The sequence below is a fragment of the Trachypithecus francoisi genome, unplaced genomic scaffold, assembly GCF_009764315.1.
Source record: "Trachypithecus francoisi isolate TF-2019V2 unplaced genomic scaffold, Tfra_2.0 Contig01566, whole genome shotgun sequence".
In the NCBI taxonomy this organism is placed as follows: Eukaryota; Metazoa; Chordata; class Mammalia; order Primates; family Cercopithecidae; genus Trachypithecus; species Trachypithecus francoisi.
Genome location: NW_022681441.1, coordinates 275211 through 297454, shown reverse-complemented (window position 1 = coordinate 297454; position 22244 = coordinate 275211). Strand labels below are relative to the sequence as shown.

Sequence of the window (22244 nt, the reverse complement as noted above, 5' to 3'; positions counted from 1 at the left end):
CTGTAATAGCTCTGAGGAGAACTGGGCAGATATTTTGTAAGATACTCCTCTAGTGAATTTTTGTGATATTTTTCTCATGATTTGACTAAAGTTGTAAGTTTGGAGGAGGAAGACCACAGAGGTAAAGTGTCATTTTCTTGATACCACATTACATCAGAGGTACATAATATCAACATGATTTATCTCTATTTACATTGACTTTGATCATCTGGCTGAGCAGTGTTGTCAGATTTCTCCATTGTAAAGTTAATTTTTTTTCTCCCTTTTTTTCATACTGAGCTCTTTGTAAGGAAGTGCTATGTACATCCCACACTTACGGGGTTGGGAGTTATGTTCCTCCTCCTTGAGGGTGGAGTAGCTACATAAATTATTTGAATTCCTCTGCATGGGAAATTTGTCTTTAATTTCCCATTGATTTATTTAATCACTATATCAATAAGGACTTGTGGATATTTAATTTATACTTTAGGTTGTAGTCAAACTGTTCTTTGTTGCTACAATTGTTCTATCTTTAGCCACTGGGGAGTTTCTTCAGTTGGCCCCGTGTTCCTTTGACATACCCATAAATGTGTTTTGCTTGGGTTCTGATTCTGGTTTTGGTTTTTAGCATCTCCTTATTATCTGGCACTGCAAGATGCTCCCAGCTCATCTTGTACATTTTTACTCCAATCTTAGAATCAGTCACTTCTCCAAGAATCCCTGGTTTCCTTTATTGAAGAACTGTACTAGAAACCAAGATCTGGACACCAAGAGTGGCTCCTTTTTACAGCATCAAGTCTTTCAATCTATGAATACATCTCTCTCCATTTATTCAGATCTTCTTTGACTTTTTTCATCAGTTTCGCAACTTCTTCATGTAGATTCTGTTCAAATTTTGTTAGATTTATACCTATTTCATTTTGGAGGGGTTGTTGCTTTTTAATTTCAAGTTCCATTTCTGCCCTGCTGCTGTATAGGAAGGCAATTGACTTCTGCATGTTAACCTTATATCACAAGGCCTTACTATAATTGCTTATTAGTTTAGTGAAGGTCTTTTTTAGTACATTTTTGGATTTTCTAGATAGATATTAATGTCATCTATAAATGGTTTTATTTCTTCCTTTTATTTTATTTTTAAATCTTATTTCACTGGTTAGAACTTCCAATATAATGGTGAATATATGGGTGTGCTTTCTATATTTCTTATTTTCTGAGTTCTGTTATTCATCTTCAAATATTCATTTTTGAATCATTTTCATTTTTATGTTGTTCTTCAATATTTTCTATTATTTAAAATTTGCTGTTTTGAAATATTGTATTATAGTTTTCATCTACCTTTTTTTTTTTTTTTGCTTCATATTCTCTTTTCTATTATAGCAACTTTAAATGAAATTTGACCACGATCCTTTTCTGTGGTGCATTTTTAGGCTAATTAAGTTATGCTGTATTTTTAAGAGGGAGGATTGGGTAGAAGAGCTTTTCCAGTTTCATGGCTCTAGAGGTACCTTTTCTAGCATTTCATAAAATGATACACGTGTCTTTATATTTTCTGAGATCTGTCTCCTCTCTATTCTCCCACTTTTATCTGCATCTGCTTTTTTCTTGGCCGCTATTGTCTCTGTTCTGTTCAATTTGGATTCAACTTTCAGCAGTTTCTCCTTAGTGTTGGGCTATGTTCAAGAATGGAGATCCAGTTTGTTGGTTTCGAGACTTCACAGGCCTCACGTCCCTCCAGCAGCTTCAGACCCTCTGCTCATGCCTTCACACTTAGCTGAGCTTAGAGTCAGATGAACAACCTGCCAGTTTTGCCGCCGACCTCACATTGGTTTCCTTTGTTTTTTAGTGATTATTTGTTTGGCAGTTTCCGGGCCTTCCCATTCTGAGGGTCTTCAGACGATCTGTTGTTTTCCCACCACTCCCTCCTACACAGTTGCCGATATTAAGTTGGGTTTGCTCCTTCCTGTTCACATTTTGAGGTTTGTAGGGATTCCTTTTCACCTAGTTATGTTATAGCTATCTTCTGGGATTGTTATTGTCTATCCTAGATGCTTTACCTGTTTTTATGAGGAGATTCAGGAGGTTCACAGACTACACTGCCTCTCTAATCATCTTCCCAGAGTCTTCAGTATTCATGTATTACTTGGGAGGATACGAGTAATATGTATGTATATGTAAATGTACAAATACATTTTAAACTTTTTTTCTGTATTTTTGGAGTCAGTCGAAATGCAAGTTGAAATGATTATAGATGACTGGTCGATTCTTCCTTTTAGCTACCTTTCAAGTCATGTTTAAAAATGGGTTTCTTCAAATGTCCATCTGTGACAGACTGGATTAAGAAAATGTGGCACATATACACCATGGAATACTATGCAGCCATAAAAAAGGATGAGTTTGCATCCTTTGTAGGGACATGGATGCAGCTGGAAACCATCATTCTTAGCAAACTATCACAAGAAGAGAAAACCAAACACCGCATGTTCTCACTCATAGGTGGGAACTGAACAATGAGATCACTTGGACTCCGGAAGGGGAACATCACACACTGGGGCCTATCATGGGGAGGGGGGAGGAGGGAGGGATTGCATTGGGGAGTTATACATGATATAAACGTCATGCACATGTACCCTAGAACTTAAAGTATAATAAAAAAAAAAAAAAAAAAAAAAAAAAAGAAAAATGGGTTTCTTTTTGGCTTTCCTAGACTGAAATTAAAGTACTCACAAGTGTTATTCTATTTCCACATCTCCTCACTCCCAACTTGCTGAAGAGTATCCTAAGACTTAAAATCAGAATTAAGCTTAAAATAATGAAATTTGTAATGATTGCCCAATATTTTGAAATCAAAGTTATGGAGGGGTTCATAATCATAGTTATTACTGTATTTTTATGTTCTAAAGTTCCAGTTCTATCTGTGGCCTCCTTCTTATTCTGCAGACTAGGGTCCAATTTAACAAAGTGGTTGTCAATTGTCTGAATATGGCCCACAGACATATTTTATTTAGTCTGCTCAGTATTTTAAAACAAACTACATAACTGCCAACACTTTAAAACCAGATTTCATATTTACGGCTGTTCTTTAAAAAATGATGCCATTAGGCTCATATTCTGGTGCATTAGGCTCATATTCTCTCTTGGAACTTGTACCCTGATTAAAGAGGAAATGCACTCTCAGTTTTGTAATACTTTGCTTCCAGATGCTTCTCTCATTTGCTACCTTCCAGTCCCCGTAGATAGTATGCATTTGTTTTTTTTTTTTTTTTTTTTTTTGAGGCGGAGTCTCGCTCTGTTGCCCGGACTGGAGTGCAGTGGCCGGATCTCAGCTCACTGCACGCTCCGCCTCCCGGGTTTACGCCATTCTCCTGCCTCAGCCTCCCGAGTAGCTGGGACTACAGGCGCCCGCCACCTCGCCCGGCTAGTTTTTTTGTATTTTTAGTAGAGACGGGGTTTCACTGTGTTAGCCAGGATGGTCTCGATCTCCTGACCTCATGATCCGCCCGTCTCGGCCTCCCAAAGTGCTGGGATTACAGGCTTGAGCCACCGCGCCCGGCCGATAGTATGCATTTGTAACCCACGGAGTATTATCTCTTTGAGTTCAACCTCTTATATTGGCTTAAACTACAAGTATGTGCTCATTCTTTTAAAAATCTGTTGCTACTCAGATGTCCTGCAGACTCCCCAGAATCTACTATTTTAAAACAAAACTATTTTTTCAAAACCTATTTTTCTTCCAGTATTCCCTAAATGACCCTGGTAATGTTACTGCAATGCTACAGTTGTCCAAGTTAGAGAAGCCCTTAGGGTTTTTATCTCCTCCTTCTTCCTCATTCTATCCACAGCTTTTCAGTCATGTGCAAAACTATGACACGCTTTTTTGCTTTTACTGTTCCCAAATCTTAAACTTCTTTACTTTTCTGACACCTGTACAATTCCTACTTACTTTCCAAGATGAAACAAAATTATTTAATCTCCAAAATTATGTCCTCTGCCTCAAGGAGCATTTAGTTGCTTCTTTCAAAGTACAAACATCTCAAGTAAATGTTGTATTTATTTACTGCTGGCTCCCCTATTAGATTAAGGATTCCTTAAGGACAGAGAGAATGACTTAGTCATTTCTGTATCACCAGTACTAACACAAAAAGTATAGAACTCGATACATGTGTCAAATAAACACATAAATTTTACAAATCAATGAAAATATTGTTTCATATTATTTCACCTTCTTAAACTTTCTACGTTTCAATTTTTTGTTAAATTGACTTTTTTGCTGGTGCTTTTTTGGTGCTTACTTTGGATTAATACTAGAATCATTTTAAATTTTGCACCAAGTGACTACAAAGTTAAATGTCTATGTCAAAAGGAAAATTTATTGACTTAATTATTAGAATATGGCTTTTTTGTTGTTCTTTTTTGTTTGTTTTTGCTTTAAAACTTTGCTTAAAATATCTAAGGATGCCAGGTAATAACTCTGAAAAAAATGTATAATTATTTATAAAACAGATCCCATAGGAGCAACTGAACAGCTGTGGAAAGATTTGGCACATTACTTTGCCAGCCTGAATTTAATGACCTACATGTGAAGGGCTACATATCCAATTACTAATCCTCCCTCAGCTACTCTTTGCCCTGATATGGAGGCAGCTGAAAAAAGATGCCCTACTAACAGATCAGAAGTGGATCCAGATTTTTTTGCTAGTGCTTAGTTAACAAAGATCTTTCAGGTTTGAGATGAGGAAGAAACAGAAGAGGGACTCATAACAGTGTTATAGCTGACATAGTGTTTCAAGTAAAATTTAAGCGCTTATGGCAAGACTGACTTTAGTTTTGTAACTAGAAGTCAAAGAAATTTCGGCTCTTTTAGAGAACCTCAAATTCTGGATTTAATTTTCTATTCATTGAAGCCTTTAAACATGTTCAAATACCTTCAAGCATCAAGGATAATTTACTTCAAAATTATTTCTATATGAGAAGCCAGTCTTCTATTCAAAGATGCAAACCTCATTCTTATCTTCAAATTCTGCAATAATCACCTATTAGAAGTAGAGGGGAAAAAACTAAATAGAAAACGACAATCTATGGGATTGTGTTTCATTTCTCTCTCAGTTGACATGGTCTATATATAGCAAAAAGATTATATAAGGTCAAGTATTATAAACAATGAAATGTCATCTGATGTTCTGCAAAACAGCATAGGAAAAATAGCTCAAGGAATGAATAAAGAGTAAAGCTATGGCTGTTTTATTTCAGCCATAAAAAAGCCTTACAGATTCTAAATTTAAATGCATTCTACTGTGAATCTGACTCACTTTTCGAATTTTCCACTTGAGCTATGTAAAATCATGTGATATGGTAATTTTCTGTATAAATTAAAAATAATATAGGCATGAGATGCGTTTCATTTTGAACACAAATTACGAGCCTTTCTTCGTTGTTTTGCATTTTTAACAGTGATACTATCCTAATTCCTCCATCCAATACTCACAAGAATATATGAATGAATAAATACACGTCTGCAGGTACACACTTACTTCTTGAACGTGAAAAAACAGACATCACTGTAACTACCTCCCACTCCCAAAACCCTAACTCCACAACCCGCCCCGCATAAACCCCTCCCCTTTCTCCCATTGCGGGTTCGAAATTGGCGCAGTTCGATGACGTAAGACGCAACCGCCGTAGCCTCCACTGTGTAACTACCGCCCCTGCCTCTGGGAATTGAAGTTTCTGCGGAAGGAAGCGTGAGCGGTAACCAGGCCAACCTAGAAAGGCTTTCTTTCTGAGATTTCACTTCCTATCAACTCCTCAGCTCGGTAAGTGTCCTGCACTGGCTGGCGCTCCCCCGCACTATGATATTCTTGGGGCGCAAAGGGGCGCGTGCTATGCAGCCCCCGACTAGCAACAAGGGCTTCCGGGGTAGAGGGGAGCGGTGGTGTGGAAGTGGTTGCCTGCGGCGCTGTTGCTGAAGGAAATGACGTCGTTGATAGGCGCCTCCCGCGGCCTACCCAGCTGCTCCTTGGTTCGCCAGCGGCAGCTTAATCCCGCCTCTGAAATGCGTACGCTGGCTGGAAGCGTAGAAGGGAGAGTGGGCGAGGCTCCGCCCCTGTGGTGGTGCGCTTTTCGTTGGCGTGTGTTTTGGGGTTGCCATCGGCCAGTAGTATGTTAAAAGTGAGTTTGCAAAGAATGAGAGGGAAATCTGTACTCTAAAGGGCCGGAAAGCGTGTTATGACCCTGCCACTTCGTGGCTAGAGACCGTGGGCTTTACCTCTTTAAAGCTACCTTACCTCATTTTTCCTGCGAAGGGCTGACGTGACTGAACTCTCTGAAATGTAGAGAGCCCGAGGGGAAATTGCTGCAGGCGCTGTGAGCTGAGGACAGTTTTAAAAAGATCGAAGTGTTACTTGATTTCACTGAACAACTTTAAATTTTGGGAGTTTTTCTGGAGATATAAAGAGGATGGCAACACATTACTTGTCACTTTCTGAAAGAATCTCCTCTGCCCCTTGCATTCCCAACCCTCTGCTCAAAAGGCTTGACAACTGAAGTGAACAAAGGGCTTTTCGCTGCTCCACGTTTAGCCAGCATGTCTTTAAAAAGGGCATTCCTGACCAGGCGCCGTGACTCACGCCTGTAATCCCCGCACTTTGGGAGGGTAAGGTGTGTGGATCACCTGAGGTCAGAGTTCGGGACCAGCCTGACCAACATGGTGAAACCCCGTCTCTACTAAAAATACAAAATTAGCCGGGCGTGGTGGCGCATGCCAGTAATCCCAGCCAAGGAATCTGAGGCAGGAGAACTGCTTGAACCTGGAAGGCGGAGGTTGCAATGAGCCGAGATTTCGCCGCTGCACTCCAGCCTGGGCGACCTAGTGAGACACCGTCTCAAAAAAAAAAAAAAAAAAAAAATTCCTTCGCTGTCGCTGTCATTAATTCTAATCTGCATTATTCCCACATTCGTTGAGATTTTTCTGAAAGGGAGACTGTCATAAATTACGACGAATATTTATTTTATCCCAATCCATAAATTAATGCAGTTTTTAAAAACTTTTTATTTCTTTTGGTGCTCATTGATTTAGGATGTATCCTCCTTGCCTTAAGCTGTGCTAAGATGTGTAAATACAATGTGAGATAGTTTGTAAGTCCACCTGATAACCTATATCTGCAAATGAACCCTACAGATTTTTAAAGTTTTATGCCAAAGTAAAATTTCACACACACACACACACATAGGAGGCAGAGTCTTGCTCTGTCGCCCTAGCTGGAGTGCAGTGATGTCATCTTGGCTCACTGAAACCTCTGCCTCCCAGGTTCAAGGGATTCTTCTGCCTCAGCCTCCCGAGTAGCTGGGATTACAGGCGTCCACCACCACGCCTGGCTAATTTTTGTATTTTTAGTAGAGACGAGATTTCGCCATGTTGGTCTCGAACTCCTGACCTCAGGTGATCCGCCCACCTCGGCCTCCCAAAGTGTTGGGATTACACGCATGAGCCACCGCGCCCGACCTCACACAAATATTTTTATAGTTACTGTAAAATACGTTCTTGAACATTTGTTGAACTTGGTTGAATGAATGAAAATGTACTGTGAGCATCACTGCATGTGAAAAAGGAATGAAAAACTGCCACAGAATTTTATAAATTATTGCCCAAACTAAAACGATTAGAAAGCAAGTATACCTAATAAAATGCTATGTTTTGCTTAACATGTAATCTGAACACGCTAGTACATAGTGCAGTGTAGATATACATTATACTTACTGTATAATGTAGACAGTGCGAGTTGGTAGGTATCTTTGTAAAGTATACTATAAGGAGTAATTTATAAGATATCAAGCTGGCATCATTTTTGTTGCATTTGCCTCAGTGCACCTGGCTTGTTTAAAGCCTAAAAACTTCACTTAGTACAGTGTGTTTTCTTAATTAGGAATAGTTTTTAAAAAGATGATGGTGATGATGATGGTGATGATGAAGATGAAGATGTTGACCAGCTCATGACCTTTCCTTGTATTTGAGAGACTGAAACATTATTATACTATGACAGGTCAAATTAAATTTAACTGAAGACTTCTTGGATAGGAAAAGCAAATGCTCCCCCTGGTGTACAGAAGCTGTAAAACATTAATTGCTTTTTAAAAAGTCTTCATTTAGGCGGGCCTGGTGGTTTATGTCTGTAATCCCAGCACTTCAGGAGGCCAAGGTGGGTGGATCACGAGGTCAGGAGTTCGAGACCAGCCTGACCAACGTGGTGAAACCCCTTCTGTACTAAAAATACAAAAATTAGCCAAGCATGGTGGCGCGCGCCTGGAATGCCAGCTACTCAGAAGGCTGAGGCAGTGGAATCGCCTGAACCTGGGAGGCAGAAGTTGCAGTGAGCCGAGATAGGGCCACTGCACTCCAGCCTGGATGACAGAGCGAGACTCTGTCTCAAAAAAAAAAAAAAAAAAAAAAAACTTCACATAGAGCTAATCAACATGTGTAGTTTTTGAATAAAATAGAGAACTAACTGAAAATAATGCCACAGATAAACAGATAAAATAATGCTCTCTTGGAATATTATTATTTCATGAAGAGAGCAGTTTGTTTTCTGTGAATTTTAATTGTGCTTTTCAGTTTCTTCCACCCGGTATTATTTTGGGTACCTGCATTGCTGAATTTTATTTAATGTATTGTGTATTGAAAGAAAGGAAAATAAAAGTGATCCAGGGAATCGTATATATATTTTAATTTTTTTTTCCATGCAGTCTTTTTAGACTTATTCAGTTTCCCCACCTCCAGTTTCTTAAAGTGAGTGCTTACCTTACTTTCTAGCTTTAAAAAAAAAAAAAAAAAAAAGGTGCATTCAAGGCTATATGTTTATCTCTAATTACCTTTTTTTCCTTTATCTCTCTCATTCTGTTATCCAAGTCCTTACTGCTCCTCCATATTGTTTTTCTGTTCTATTTTTATCTGCATCCTGAGTCAGATTGTCAGGATGTCTTCTAAGTCGTCAGTTACTTCTTGGGACTCCAGGTAATCTGGAGTTTGTCTCTTCTGTTGAACTTTTTATGTCTTCATTTCCTAGTTTTCAAATTGTTCTTTTTCTCAGATTCTTGTTTTGCTTTTTAGTAAAGCCTGCTTTTATATCACAATTTTCTGTTTTGTTCTTATAGTTATTATTCCCTTATGACCTCTCTGAAATGTTTCAGCCAAATTTATTTTAAAGTCATTTTCAGATTGCCCTATTTTTAATTTGTATCAAGTGAATTTATTTCCTGATTATTGATTTCAGTTTTAAAAATCAGTTCTGTCTTTTCATAGTTTCCCTCATTCTACAGCATTAAAGAAGACTATAGAAAAGATGCTTTTCGTCTCTTTTTAAAATGTTTTGTTTTATTAAAAACATTTTCATTACATAACTTTAGAAAATGTAGAAAACCGTGGGTAAGAATTAAACTTGTGTGTGTGTATACCTTTTTTAAAAAGTTGGTCGTAACGTATATATTGTTTCATTTGGTTTTATTTGACGTATAACCGTTTCCCCTTACTAAATAATTATTACTAAATAATTTTGGATATATACGTTTTACTGGCTGCTTAGTATTCCTTGCCCATGTTATAGATTAACCATAATTGTTTAGTTTCCTTTCACTGACATTCAGAAGGTTTCTAACTTTTCACTGTTTTTTAACACTGCATTCATTGCATGTACTCTTGTGCACATTTTTGTGTGCATTTCTGATTTATTTACAGAAATTTAAGGAAATAAATTACTGGGTCAAAGGGTGTCTAAATAGAGATTTTAAAGCTCTTAAAACATATGTATGTCTTGCCTTCTGGAAAAATTTTACCATGACCACCAATAGTATATGAAACACCCCATTTCTTTAGACCTTTGCTAGCATTGCTGATGAATGATATTTAATTTATATTAAATGGTATTTAAATGATAGTTACCAATAAATGACATTTATTTGTCTAAAGTTTTATTTCTATTTATTGTATGGTTTAACTTTAATCATATTGATTGAGTTTTTTAACTTTTTGTGCTTGTAAATTATCTGTTCATGTCAAAAGTTGTTTTTCAGAGGCACCAAATAATGTCATCTGAAATGTTGCCAGCATTTATTGAAACTTCTAATGTTGACAAAAAGCAAGGCATAAATGAACATCAAGAGGAAAGCCAGAAGCCAAGATTAGGTGAAGGGTGTGAACCAATATCTAAACGACAAATGAAAAAACTAATAAAACAGAAACAATGGGAAGAGCAACGGGAACTCCGCAAGTATGTGTTTCAAATGTATATGCTCTCTTCCTATTTAGAAATATGGAATGTTAGACCTTGCATAGCCCTTTGGCATATTAAATGTAATTTTGTTACTTAAAATTCATTTACTAGTTTTAGACAAAAGCGAAAAGAAAAACGCAAGGGAAAAAAATTGAAGCTAAAAGTGTATATTGTTAGCTAACACTGTCAACTGGCTGTTAAGACTATTTTTTAACATTATTATTGGGGTATCTTTTAGCACTGTTGATGATCTTGCACTCAACAGTTTTTCTCATGCAGAACCTTATTATGAGTAGCAGCACAATTTTTGAAACAACTGACTTAGATAAGGGATGTAATTAGTGTCCATGTGCTAGTTATGGAATAAAAACAGCCAACTCAGAAAGATCAAGTTTTGGCCTAATATTGATTTTGCCACAAGAACCATTGCAGGTTTTGGTGAAAACAGTCAGTCTAAATTTGTTACTATGATAAATGCCAAAGTTTGTGGAGAGAAAATAAACTCTAGTTGGTATAAATTAGAGCAAAAGTATGTAATTTTTTTAATGAACAATTTTATTTTGCTTTTTTCTATACCTTATAAATGTGGCTTAAAAATCATCTAGGTGAATTATGAAAGTGAAATTCAGTGCAACTCAAACTCAGTATTTAGAGGGTTTTCTTAGGGATAATATGATACCAATAACAAATGAAGCTATTCAGGTGGTATAGTTAGGATTTAGACAGAAAGCTTTAGATCATTTTTGGAAGCTCATTTCCTTCCTATCTGAAGCTTTTAGATGTACTGTATAAAACTGCTAATACTTGACCATTTTTGAATAGTCACAGAAGTGACAATTTCATATGGCTTAACCTGATGATTTTTAGAAGTTATTGTTTATATAGAAGAGTTGTGAATAACTGAATACACAATAACAAAATGTTATTTCAATTACTAATTTTAGACAAAAGCGGAAAGAAAAACGCAAGAGGAAAAAATTGGAGCGACAATGTCAAATGGAATCAAACTCAGATGGAAATGACAGAAAACGTGTTCGAAGAGATGTTGTTCATAGCACCCTTCGCCTTATTATTGACTGTAGTTTTGATGACTTGATGGTATTAAAGGTATCATGAATCATTGTCAGAAAAATCTGGTGTATGAATTAGATTGAATCATTTTTGTTTTAATATGTAATATCCCTTTTATACAAATTTGTGTATTGAAATGAATCGTAAGTTTTTCAAAATTTCTTTCCCCTAAGTTAAATTAGCTAGCAAATTGCATTGATATAATAAATATGTATATTTATATGTGTGTGTGTCAGTATATGTGCAGACAGGAAAGAGAGACAAACACACACTTCACAGTCTAGATGACAGAACTGAATTAACCACTTATTAATCATAAAGATCTGCGGGGTTTTACCAGTGTTGTTGGTAAAACATGAAAATAGTAATATGGCTCTGAAAGTCTTTTGTTGTTGTTGTTGTCTTTTAAGACAGTAACTGTTTTCATGAACTAACATTTTAAATAAATACAAAATACGTAATAATGGGTCACTTACAGAGCATTAACTTATAGTAATTTTGTTCATGTAAGGAAATCAAATAACATTTATCAGAATGCATTTGTATTTAAGAGGAAAAATTGTATGTATATAGTCATCCCTTCTGCCTATTCCATTCCTTTAAGATCATGGAATGGCCATAGACAATTTTAATAACTTTGCTTTAAAAATTGAACTCTGTAATAGGACATTAAGAAACTTCATAAGCAGATTCAACGATGTTACGCAGAAAATCGACGGGCACTGCATCCTGTGCAGGTATGTCTGAAGATTAATTTAAAGCAGACTCTAGTTTTCTTTTATATCTTTTGTGGCAAAAGACATAGATGATTCCTATAGTCTTTGCAGGAGTCTTACAGATAATCTTTTTTAATGCCTATTTGAAAAATGTTTTCTGTTTTGACAAAAATAAAGCAAAATATTTTAAACGTCTTTTAATATGTTATCTTAGACACACTCTTTCCAGTAATCATCAGTCTTATACAAATTGGCCTTTTCATTGCCTGTAGTTGAATATCTTCTTTATGGGACATACATATATTTTTATACCAGTTTCTCAGTTTACAATTACTTCCAGTGTGGGAGAGAGATTGGACAGAGAGGCAGAAGCTGTGGCTGCCACCGCTTGATATATGCTGTGGTATCTATTGTATAGGTTTTGTCTACTTAAAGGTTTTTAGTTTTCTTTTGAGTCACTGAGAGTTTTGTCAAGTCTTTTTTAAGCTGAGATGAGGGAGTGATTTGGGAGACTGTTTGGCTACTGTTAAGAATAACATCTTTCTGTTGGAATTCTAAGTGAGCTAAAAATTAATACTGGCTCACTGATGTTAAGAACCAGGAACTGTTAATATATTTTGGTTAGATATTTTGTTTTTACCAAGTAATAGTAATTTTAAATTTTTGTATTTTGTACTTTTTGTTTTATAGTTTCATGATAGTCCTTTTATCCCCATTTTTATCTGTAGTAGACCCCTTCTTACCCATGATTCAAACTTAAATAAGTATCAGGGTTTAGAATCAAAGAAAAATTATCAAGACTTTGTATTGTTTAAAAAAAAAAGAGGAGTGGGAACTTGACATGGAAGCAGGGAATTTGCAGACAAGTGATGATTAAGGTACAGGCATGTTATAACTACTTGGGATGAAAATGTAAATGGGATACTGCAGCTACTGGGTTATGAAACATGCACACGAAACATACTATTTCTGCCACAGTTTATTGTATGTTCAAAGCATGTCACAAATTTTTTTTCTAGATAAGTTAGAATATATTTTGTGTTTCATTGATCATCAGATGAGTAGATGAGAGAAATAAAACATTAGACTTAAATGGTCATTTGTTCTCTCTTTCTATACCTACAAATCTTTTATCAGTTTTACTTGACAAGCCATGGAGGCCAGCTGAAAAAGAACATGGATGAAAATGACAAAGGATGGGTCAACTGGAAGGTAATTAAAACAGATAAACTCTCACATAATTCCAAGTATTTTTATGTTTCTGAAGGTCTACATTTTGTACCTAAATTCTATATAATGCTACTTAATACAACAATCTCCAGATGTAATCTCTGAACCTAAGTCTAAGATTACATATCAGAGATGCTGAAGAAGGGAGTGAGATATCTGGTAGCTTGTATTTGTTCTCATTAAATCTTACCTATTTTATGGTCAACTTTTAAAACGTATTTTTAAAAAGAAATAATTTTAAGGGCCTTTATATCATTTCTCCCTGGCATATTAGCTATACATTATATGTTACCTATAAAAATGAAGTCGCTCTAAATTTTGGAAGTGTGCCTGCATTCTGTTTCTTCTTACGCTGTGCTGGCCACTAACTGCATGTGGCTATTGAACTTGAAATGTGACAGTCTGAATTGTGAATTGAGATGTGCTATGAATGTGAAATACATATTATATGTTAAAATGATAAAATTTTGGGTATACTGTGTTAATAAAATAAATTGTTAAAATTAATTTCACCTATTTTCATTTTTAAAAATGCGGATGCTAGAATATTTAAAATTGCGTATGTGGCCTCACAATTTTTTCTATTGGACCAAATTGTTCTCAGTCATTGGTAAAGGTGACTAAATAGATTGGAATTGGTACCAGTCCCTGAGGAACTTGATCCTTTTTAGAGAAGTACTGAATTGTCCCTATACCTTTTTTCTTTCTCAAAGTCAGTTCTCTCAGTGACACATTTTCCCTTTCACACTCACTAATTCCATAACGAGGGCATTTATTTTATTAATAGCCTATGATATGAAACATTTTCAAAGGCTTTTAAGTTTTTAAGTACAATATATTTATCAAATCCTACATTTGTACCTGTTTTTCCAAGAAGTAGTGTAATAAATTAAAAGAGGCATGTTTTTAGTTATTTTGCAACTTGTTAAATTTATCATTTATACCATCAGCTTTCCAGAGAGATTTGAGATTCATTGGTCTGTAATTAATCAGGTTCTTCTTGGGGCCTTTATTAAATTTATAATATAACATTTTCCAGAAAAGTGGCTATTTATTAATTATACATTTTAGTAGAGAGTTCTTTTGCTTCATTCTTGGTTTCATTAAAAATTATGGATAAATGTCATCTGAGCCTGGTGATACGTCTTTTATGCAATCAGTGTGGCTTACAAAATCATGACTGCCAGCTGTTGTTCAATTTTGTACCTGTGACCTGACAATTTTGGTGAAGAAGTTTTCAAACGTGTATCTCTTTGTAGAAACAGATACATGGAATTAATTAAATCTATAAGCTGTTTCCTTTTTTTTTTTTTTTTTTTTTTTGAGACGGAGTCTCACTCTGTCGCCAGGGCTGGAGTGCAGTGGCCGGATATGAGCTCACTGCAAGCTCCGCCTCCCAGGTTCACGCCATTCTCCTGCCTCAGCCTCCCGAGTAGCTGGGACTACAGGCGCCTGCCACCTCGCCCGGCTAGTTTTTTGTATTTTTTAGTAGAGACGGGGTTTCACAGTGTTAGCCAGGATGGTCTCGATCTCCTGACCTCGTGATCCGCCCGTCTCAGCCTCCCAAAGTCTCTTGCACTGTCACCCAGGCTGGAGTGCAATGGCAGGATCTTGGCTCACTGCAACCTCTGCCTCCTGGATTCAAACAATTCCCCAGCCTCAGCCTCCTGAGTAGCTGGGATTACAGGCACCCACCACCATGCCCAGCTAATTTTTATATTTTTAGTAGAGACGGAGTTTCACCATGTTGACCAGGCTGGTCTCGAACTCCTGACCTTGTGATCCACCTACCTCAGCCTTCCAAAGTGCTGGGATTACAGGCATGAGCCACCGCTCCTGGCCAGCTATTTCCCTTTCATGATTCATGTAGATGGAGAGGAAGTAATTGGAGAAGGCATTCTTTCGTCGTAGAACAATGTAAGCAAATATGTGGCAGTAAAAACGCATTTGTTTTGTTGGAACCAGAAACAAAGTCGGCAAAGTAGATTAGTGCTATATTCAGGAAAGAGTTTTTAAATTAAGGAGTTTAGATTTTATCCCACAGAAAAAGATAAAACATTAAAAGTAGGGTTTTTAGAGCCTGCTATCAGTGTGTCGAAGTAGGTTGGAGGGGTCTGAGGCCAACAACGAGGAAATAAAATTAAGAGGCTATTTAAATGATCAAAATGTGAGATTATAAGAAATTGATGTTGTAAATTCAAAATAATGCATTGTAATTATATTCTTTCAAACTTTGTTTCATATGTTTTTGAATGGATTTGTTTTGGGAAAATAGAATAATCATTTTTAGCCAACTTTCATAAGGTCCTATTAATTAGTAATCTCCCCATTGTCTTAAAGGATATCCATATCAAACCAGAGCACTATAGTGAACTCATAAAAAAAGAAGACCTGATTTATCTTACATCAGATTCACCTAATATACTGAAGGAATTAGATGAATCAAAGGCCTATGTGATTGGAGGATTAGTAGATCACAACCATCACAAGGTACTATTAAATTTTTATTTTTGCTTTTGCTTGTACTTAAAATTGATATATCACCATTTCCTGAAAGTAACAATAATACTAACAATAGCTGATGTTTATTGAGTGCCTACTATACGCCAGTCACCTTTTGAGCTAAGCAGAGTATTTCACATACATTAGCTTGCTTAATCTTTACTACAACCCAGTGTGATTAGTGCTATTGTTATCTACATTCCACACGTAAGGAATTCACAGCACAGAGAAATTAAGTCTAAAATCAACAGTAGTAGATGACAGAGCAGCTATTTGAAACCAGGCCGATTGTTCTGGAGTCCATCCACATGCTTAAATGCTATGCTTTATTGATAGAAGAATCTGCTGCTAATCAGTTGCTAAGCCCTTAAAACTTAACTAGTTTTTAAATATGTTATTTTCATGGGATGTTTTTTCTATTCTCTTTCATTTATACTTTTCTCTCTTCCCATCCATACCTTAATTTGGATGAAAAATTACAGAAAAGCACTTTCTAAAAGAAAATGTCATTTTGTACTTTGCCAGTTACATTGCAGCATGCAAAATTCTTCATATCTTGTAATCCCAGCACTTTGGGAGGCCGAGACGGGCGGATCACGTGGTCAGGAGATCGAGACCATCCTCGCTAACACGGTGAAACCCGGTCTCTACTAAAAATACAAAAAATTAGCCGGGCGAGGTGGCGGGCGCCTGTAGTCCCAGCTACTCGGGAGGCTGAGGCAGGAGAATGGCCTAAACCCGGGAGGCGGAGCTTGCAGTGAGCTGAGATCCGGCCACAACACTCCAGCCTGGGCGACAGAGCGAGACTCCGTCTCAAAAAAAAAAAAAAAAAATTCTTCATATCTGCTCGTCCAGTATGTTAGCTCTGTGGCTGTTGAGCACTTGAAATGTGTGCAGTATGACTGAAGAACTGAATTTTTTAAATTGTAATTAATTTAAATTTAAGTAGTCACACATGGCTACCAATTGGACAGTTGCAGCTCTATTGCATCATAGGGAATTTTATCAGAATGATCTTTAGCCTTTTTATTTTTTTCTTTGTGGAAAAATTCTATTCTGTTATTTATATAGAACCACATTCTTTCTCATGTTTATGTTTCTCTGAACTAAAACAATTTTGTTTTCAAAAGCACCTGCTTCAATCTATTATTCCCCCCCGCCCCACCCAAGTATACAAACCATCAGTTGAGAAATTGAGCTTTTCTTTCTCCTGTACTCTGTTTTTTGACCATTTCAGTTCTGGTTAGACATAGGCTTCAAAGATTTTAATTTTGAGAAGAGTTGAAATTCATATTCTGTATTTTTTTAATTGACAGGGAAAAATAAAACTTATAGTCAGTTATTTAAAATTTCTCAATTCAAGTTTTCATTTAACTTGTCTTTGCCATTTGTGCAAAGTAGTGTTATTGGAAATTTAATTTTTTTTTTTTACATTTATGGGAAGAATGATGGTGATTCTATAGGAATTCAGTTTAAGTACAGTCATATGTTGCTTAACAATGGGAATAGGTCCTGAGAATTACATCATTAAGCGATACCAATATTATAGAGTGTACTTACGGACGGTACTTACTAGATGGTATAGCCTACTACACATAGGCTGTATGGCATAGCCTGTTGCTCCTAGACTACAAATCTATACAGAATGTTACTCTCCTGAGTAGTGTAGACAACTGTAACATAATGGTCTTTGTGTTTCTAAACATATTTAAACATAGATGATATAAAAGATTTTAAAAATACAGATTATACGTGGTATACATGTATAGAGCACTTACCATGAGCGCTGCTTGCACAACTACACGTTGCTCTAGGTGAGTCAGTGAGTGGCAAATAAATGTGAAGACCTGGATATTACTGTACACTACTGTAGACTTTATAAATACTGTACACTTACTCTACACTAAATTTATTTAAAAATTTTTCTTCAATAATGAATTAACCTTAGCTTACTGTAACATTTTTACTTTATAAACTTTATTTTTTAAACTTTTGGACTCTTTTGTAATAACATTTAGCTTAAAGCATAAACACATTATACAGCTGTACAAAAATATTTTCTTCATATATCCTTATTCCATAGGCCTCTTTCTATTCTTAATTTTTTAACTTTTTAAAATTAAAAAAAAAAATTTCCTCTTTATTTTTTAACTTTTTAAATTTTTTTGTTAAAAACTAAGACACAAACACACACATTAGCCTAGGCCTACATAGAGTCAGGATCATCAAAATCACTGTCTTCTACTTTTATATCTTGGTCCACTGAAAGGTCTTTAGGGGTAATGACATGCATGGAGCTGTGATAACAGTGCCTTCTTCTGGAATGCCTCCTGAAGGACCTGCCTGAGGCTGTTTTATATGTAATTATTATTTTTTTTTAGGAGTAGGAGGAGTACACTCTAACGATAAAAAGTATAGTAAACACGTAACAGGTAACATAATTATTCATTATCATTGTCATGTATTATGTACTGTACATAATTGTATGTGCTGTACTTTTATGTGACTAGCAGAAGGTTTGTTTCTGCCAGCATGACCACAAACACATGAGTCATGCGTTACAGTATGATGTTCCAACAGCTCCAAAGTCACTAGGTGACAGGAATGTTTTAGCTCCATTATAATCTCATGGGACTACCACTGTAAATGAAATCTGTCGTTGCCTAAGACTTCGTTATGCAGTACAGGACTGACTGTATTTTAAACTGAGATAAAGGCAGGGTAGAATGGGGAAAGGTTATTTGAATCAGGAGACATGTGAGCCAGATTTTTTTTGTGGTTCTGCTGCTGAGGAGCTTTGTAACTGGGCAGGAAGCATGTCTTTGGTTTCCTCATTTGTAACTTGAGGAGCTTAAAACAAATGCTCTGCACATTGACTATACTTATTTTCAAGAGAATGTTCCCAAATGAGCAGTAAAACACGCACATACCCCCCATTCAGGTAATAGTCTCTGAACTATAAATCTTATCTAAAAATTATTTATACTATTACAGAAGCTTTAAATAATTTAATGTTCTTGTCGAAGTCACAGTGTCTTTGTTTTAGGGACTCACATATAAACAAGCATCAGATTATGGAATCAATCATGCACAGCTCCCGCTTGGAAATTTTGTGAAGATGAATAGTCGAAAAGTTTTGGCAGTTAATCATGGTAAGCTATAAGGGATAAGCTGAAAATAGACCTGAGCGAACATTGTGAGAAAGAATATTGCATTTAATATTTGAACAGGTAGAAAGTATTACACCTTCCTGGAGACAAAATTGTAAAATGTAATCATTTATAATTTGTTTAAGTAACAGAATGCGTATTAGAAAATTTTGAAAATGTACAAAAGTGTTAAAAAATTAGCTATGTCTTACTACACAGAAATACTTGGTATTAACTTTTTGGTGTTGACTTCTAGTTCTTTTCCTATGTATATATATTATTATTTATTACATAATTGGATTTTTAGTATATTACGTACAGTGTTATAAATCTGGGATATTTTCTCTCCTTTATGACTTTATTTTTTCATGTCATTGAATGATTGTTAATGGTAGCCAGGCACGGTAGCTCACGCCTGTAATCCTAGTCTTAGCACTTTGGGAGACCGAGACAGGCAGATTGCTTAAGCCCAGGAGTTCGAAAACAGCCTGGGCAACGTGAGGAAACTTCATCTCTACAAAAAATACAAAAATTAGCTGGGCATGATGGTGGGTACTTGTAGTCCTAGCTATTCAGCAGCACAAGATGGGAGGATCACCTGAGCTGAGGAGGTGGAGGCTGCAGTGAGCCATGGTTGTGCCACTGCACTCCAATTTGGGTGACAGAGTGAGACCTTGTCTCAAATAAATTAATTAATTTAAAAACTTGTTGTTAATAGCTATGTAATAGTCCATCATTTGAATATACAATAATTTAACCATTCTGCTATGGTTGAATTGTGTTTTTTTCTTTTTGCTGTTGCAAATAACATATCCATTCTTGTACATGTCTTTGCCTTGACTTTGCTTCAAAAAAAATTTTAAGCCGAGTTCTTAGTCAATACACAACTACTTATTAAACTTCTTATACACTAAATACTTTCTATATAGCAGGTTCTAGAGAGTTATAAAAATGAAATTATTGATTCAACAAATGAATTGCCTCTAAAACCTTTGATATATAGTGGAAATTACTTTTTCCACAAAGTAATTCAGGTTTGCCCTTCAGCAGTATGCTGATGTGAGTACCCTGGAGACAATATTGATACTGTCTACTACAACCAATGGGAAAAGAAAAACAAAATAAAAAAAGCAGGCAAGGAGCTCCTAGCATGAGTGGCTCTTTACAGGAAACATGAAGAAAGTTAAATGAATGCTAACTAGGTTGTTAGCATGTAAAGGATAAAGACGTGAAGGGGCTAAAAAAGAGTAGGAGAGAAACTGAAAAGGTCTTTATTGATTATAATTGACATGGGATACTGGTAAATTTCTGAGTGCTTAAGAACTGAACTGAGAAAAAGCTAGATAAGAGGTAACAGGCTTGAGTACTTGGGGCAAATTGGGCTTGACAGACAATAGAAAGAAGAGATAAGAACAAAGTAGTTATTAGGACAAACTAGCACTCTTAACACAAAGATAATGTATTTTAAAAGACATTGTGCAGCATTGTGATTAACTTGGCTAAGAAATGTATGGAGTTTGTCTTTATTGCAGTGTTTGAGATTATTCTGGAATACCTGGAAACAAGAGACTGGCAAGAAGCATTTTTTACTATCTTGCCCCAACGGAAAGGAGCTGTTCCCACAGACAAAACCTGTGAAAGTGCTTCTCATGACAGTCAGTCTGTCAGGATGGAGGAATGTGAATCGGACAGTGATTCCAGTGAGGAGGAATATAGCAGAAATGAACTAGATTCACCACGTGAAGAAAAGCAGGATAAGGAAAATCACACTGAATCTACAGTGAACTCTCTGCCACACTAATGTTACCTGGTTTCCTTTTAGTTTAAGGAAAAATTAGGAGAAAGCGAGGTGCTGTATAGAATATTGAAATTGGAAGAACATTTTATTTTCTGTTATTTCTGTTGTGAATTTTAAAAACTTTTTTTTGGACCTAAATAATAATAAAAAAGCCCTTTAAACTTTGTAGGAAAATATTTTTGATTTAGAATAAGAAGATTTAAATGTGTATTTTTTGTTTGTTTTTAAAGCCTCAAATAGTAGTATCTAGATAATTTTACTTTATTAATATATTTTCATATTCTTTAGAATGTGCCTTCTGACCTTTCAGTTTTTGAATTTTATAGTCACATCAACATCTTTATGATCTATTGCCTATGTATCTGTGAGGGCACATATTCATAAATATACTGTCAATCTATCAGAATGTTGTGTATGGTAGGTTACCCTCTATTTGTAGCTTTTATGTTTAACTTAGTTACTTGAAAGAAATGTAGTAATTTTAGGAAGAAGTATCAGTTTGACAGACTTAGTTCATTTCTTTTGGACTATGGAGCACATATCTGTTCCTTCTTTGTGATGCCTTTTTATGGTTCTGAAGTAATTACTGAAGAGTTGAGAATCTCTTTAATGCATTTTCTTAATTCTTACAATGGTGATAAGTTACTTCAATTATAAAATTGAATTTTGCAGACTAAATTATTTTGTAAGGCTGTTGCTATTGAAAGATCAATTTTGTCTTTACCTGCATTTAAAATGGAACAGCTTTTAGCAGCTGTGATTTTTTTTCCATATATATTTTTAATTTGTTGGCTCTTAAGATGAATAAAGTTTATATGTGCATCTGCCTCCTCTCCTATAAGAATATGCATACTAATGTATATTTTTATAAATCAAATACACATGTGAAAATATGCATGTAAATATATTTAATCTGTCCTCATCGTGTATGGTTCTCAGTATTAGTTGTTGATAACATGATTGATTTGCCATATATCTGTATTACTTGAATAATACTGAAATACTTTATTATTCTGTAATACTGAATACTTATTGTATTACTTGAATGGTTGTGTTGAACACCCTAAGAACAATTTGAATTTTATTAAGTACAAAAATCCTTAACTAAACATTTGTATGGGAATGTTGGCAAAAAATAATAGTGTAAAAGGGAGCTGTTTTAGTTTCCTATCAGTAATTGTTATGCAGTTAAATGTTTAAGGTAAAATGGTCTCTGTCACAGCTAAAAGATTTCAGTAGCCTTCATTGAGTTTGGGTAAAATGAGTTGCTGTTCTTTTGTCTTCTTTTTAATATATAAAAGTTGTATTTTAAAAATGTGTAATATACTATATATGTTACATAGTAACATATATACACACACAGAAAGTTTATTGGATTTAGTACTGATATTTACTGTCTATTTTTGTTACTTTGTTCTTAGTAATCTATTATAGTTACCTATTTTAGGGTGAGGTCTATAGGCAAGATATGTAAGTAAAGACAAGCCCTACAATTTTAAAATAACAAAGCTTATGTCTTAAGTTGTATTTTTTCAAAGGT

The 22244-nt window shown here is 35.5% G+C and overlaps 2 protein-coding genes across 3 annotated transcripts in view; one reads left to right on the top strand and one right to left on the bottom strand.

The window, feature by feature from the left end:
• MTTP (microsomal triglyceride transfer protein) overlaps positions 1-5615 on the bottom strand; it is a 65977-nt gene extending 60362 nt beyond the window's left edge. The window contains exon 1 of the mRNA XM_033178181.1: positions 5462-5615. The gene's annotated coding sequence lies outside the window, so the exon portion shown is untranslated. The remainder of the gene's footprint in view (positions 1-5461) is intronic.
• A 26-nt stretch (positions 5616-5641) lies between these two features.
• On the top strand, positions 5642-22208 carry TRMT10A (tRNA methyltransferase 10A). 2 transcript variants are annotated; one of them, XM_033178194.1, is made up of 8 exons: positions 5642-5789; positions 10028-10235; positions 11183-11345; positions 11975-12046; positions 13163-13237; positions 15596-15745; positions 18804-18909; positions 20439-22208. In XM_033178194.1, exons 2-8 carry the CDS (start codon positions 10051-10053, stop codon positions 20705-20707), a joined length of 1020 nt encoding a protein of 339 aa, XP_033034085.1. In that variant the 5' UTR covers positions 5642-5789; positions 10028-10050; the 3' UTR covers positions 20708-22208. The 2 variants fall into 2 exon arrangements, with proteins under 2 accessions (XP_033034085.1, XP_033034095.1); XM_033178204.1 differs by lacking the exon at positions 5642-5789 and adding an exon at positions 5826-6144.
• The last annotated feature ends 36 nt before the right edge of the window (positions 22209-22244 follow it).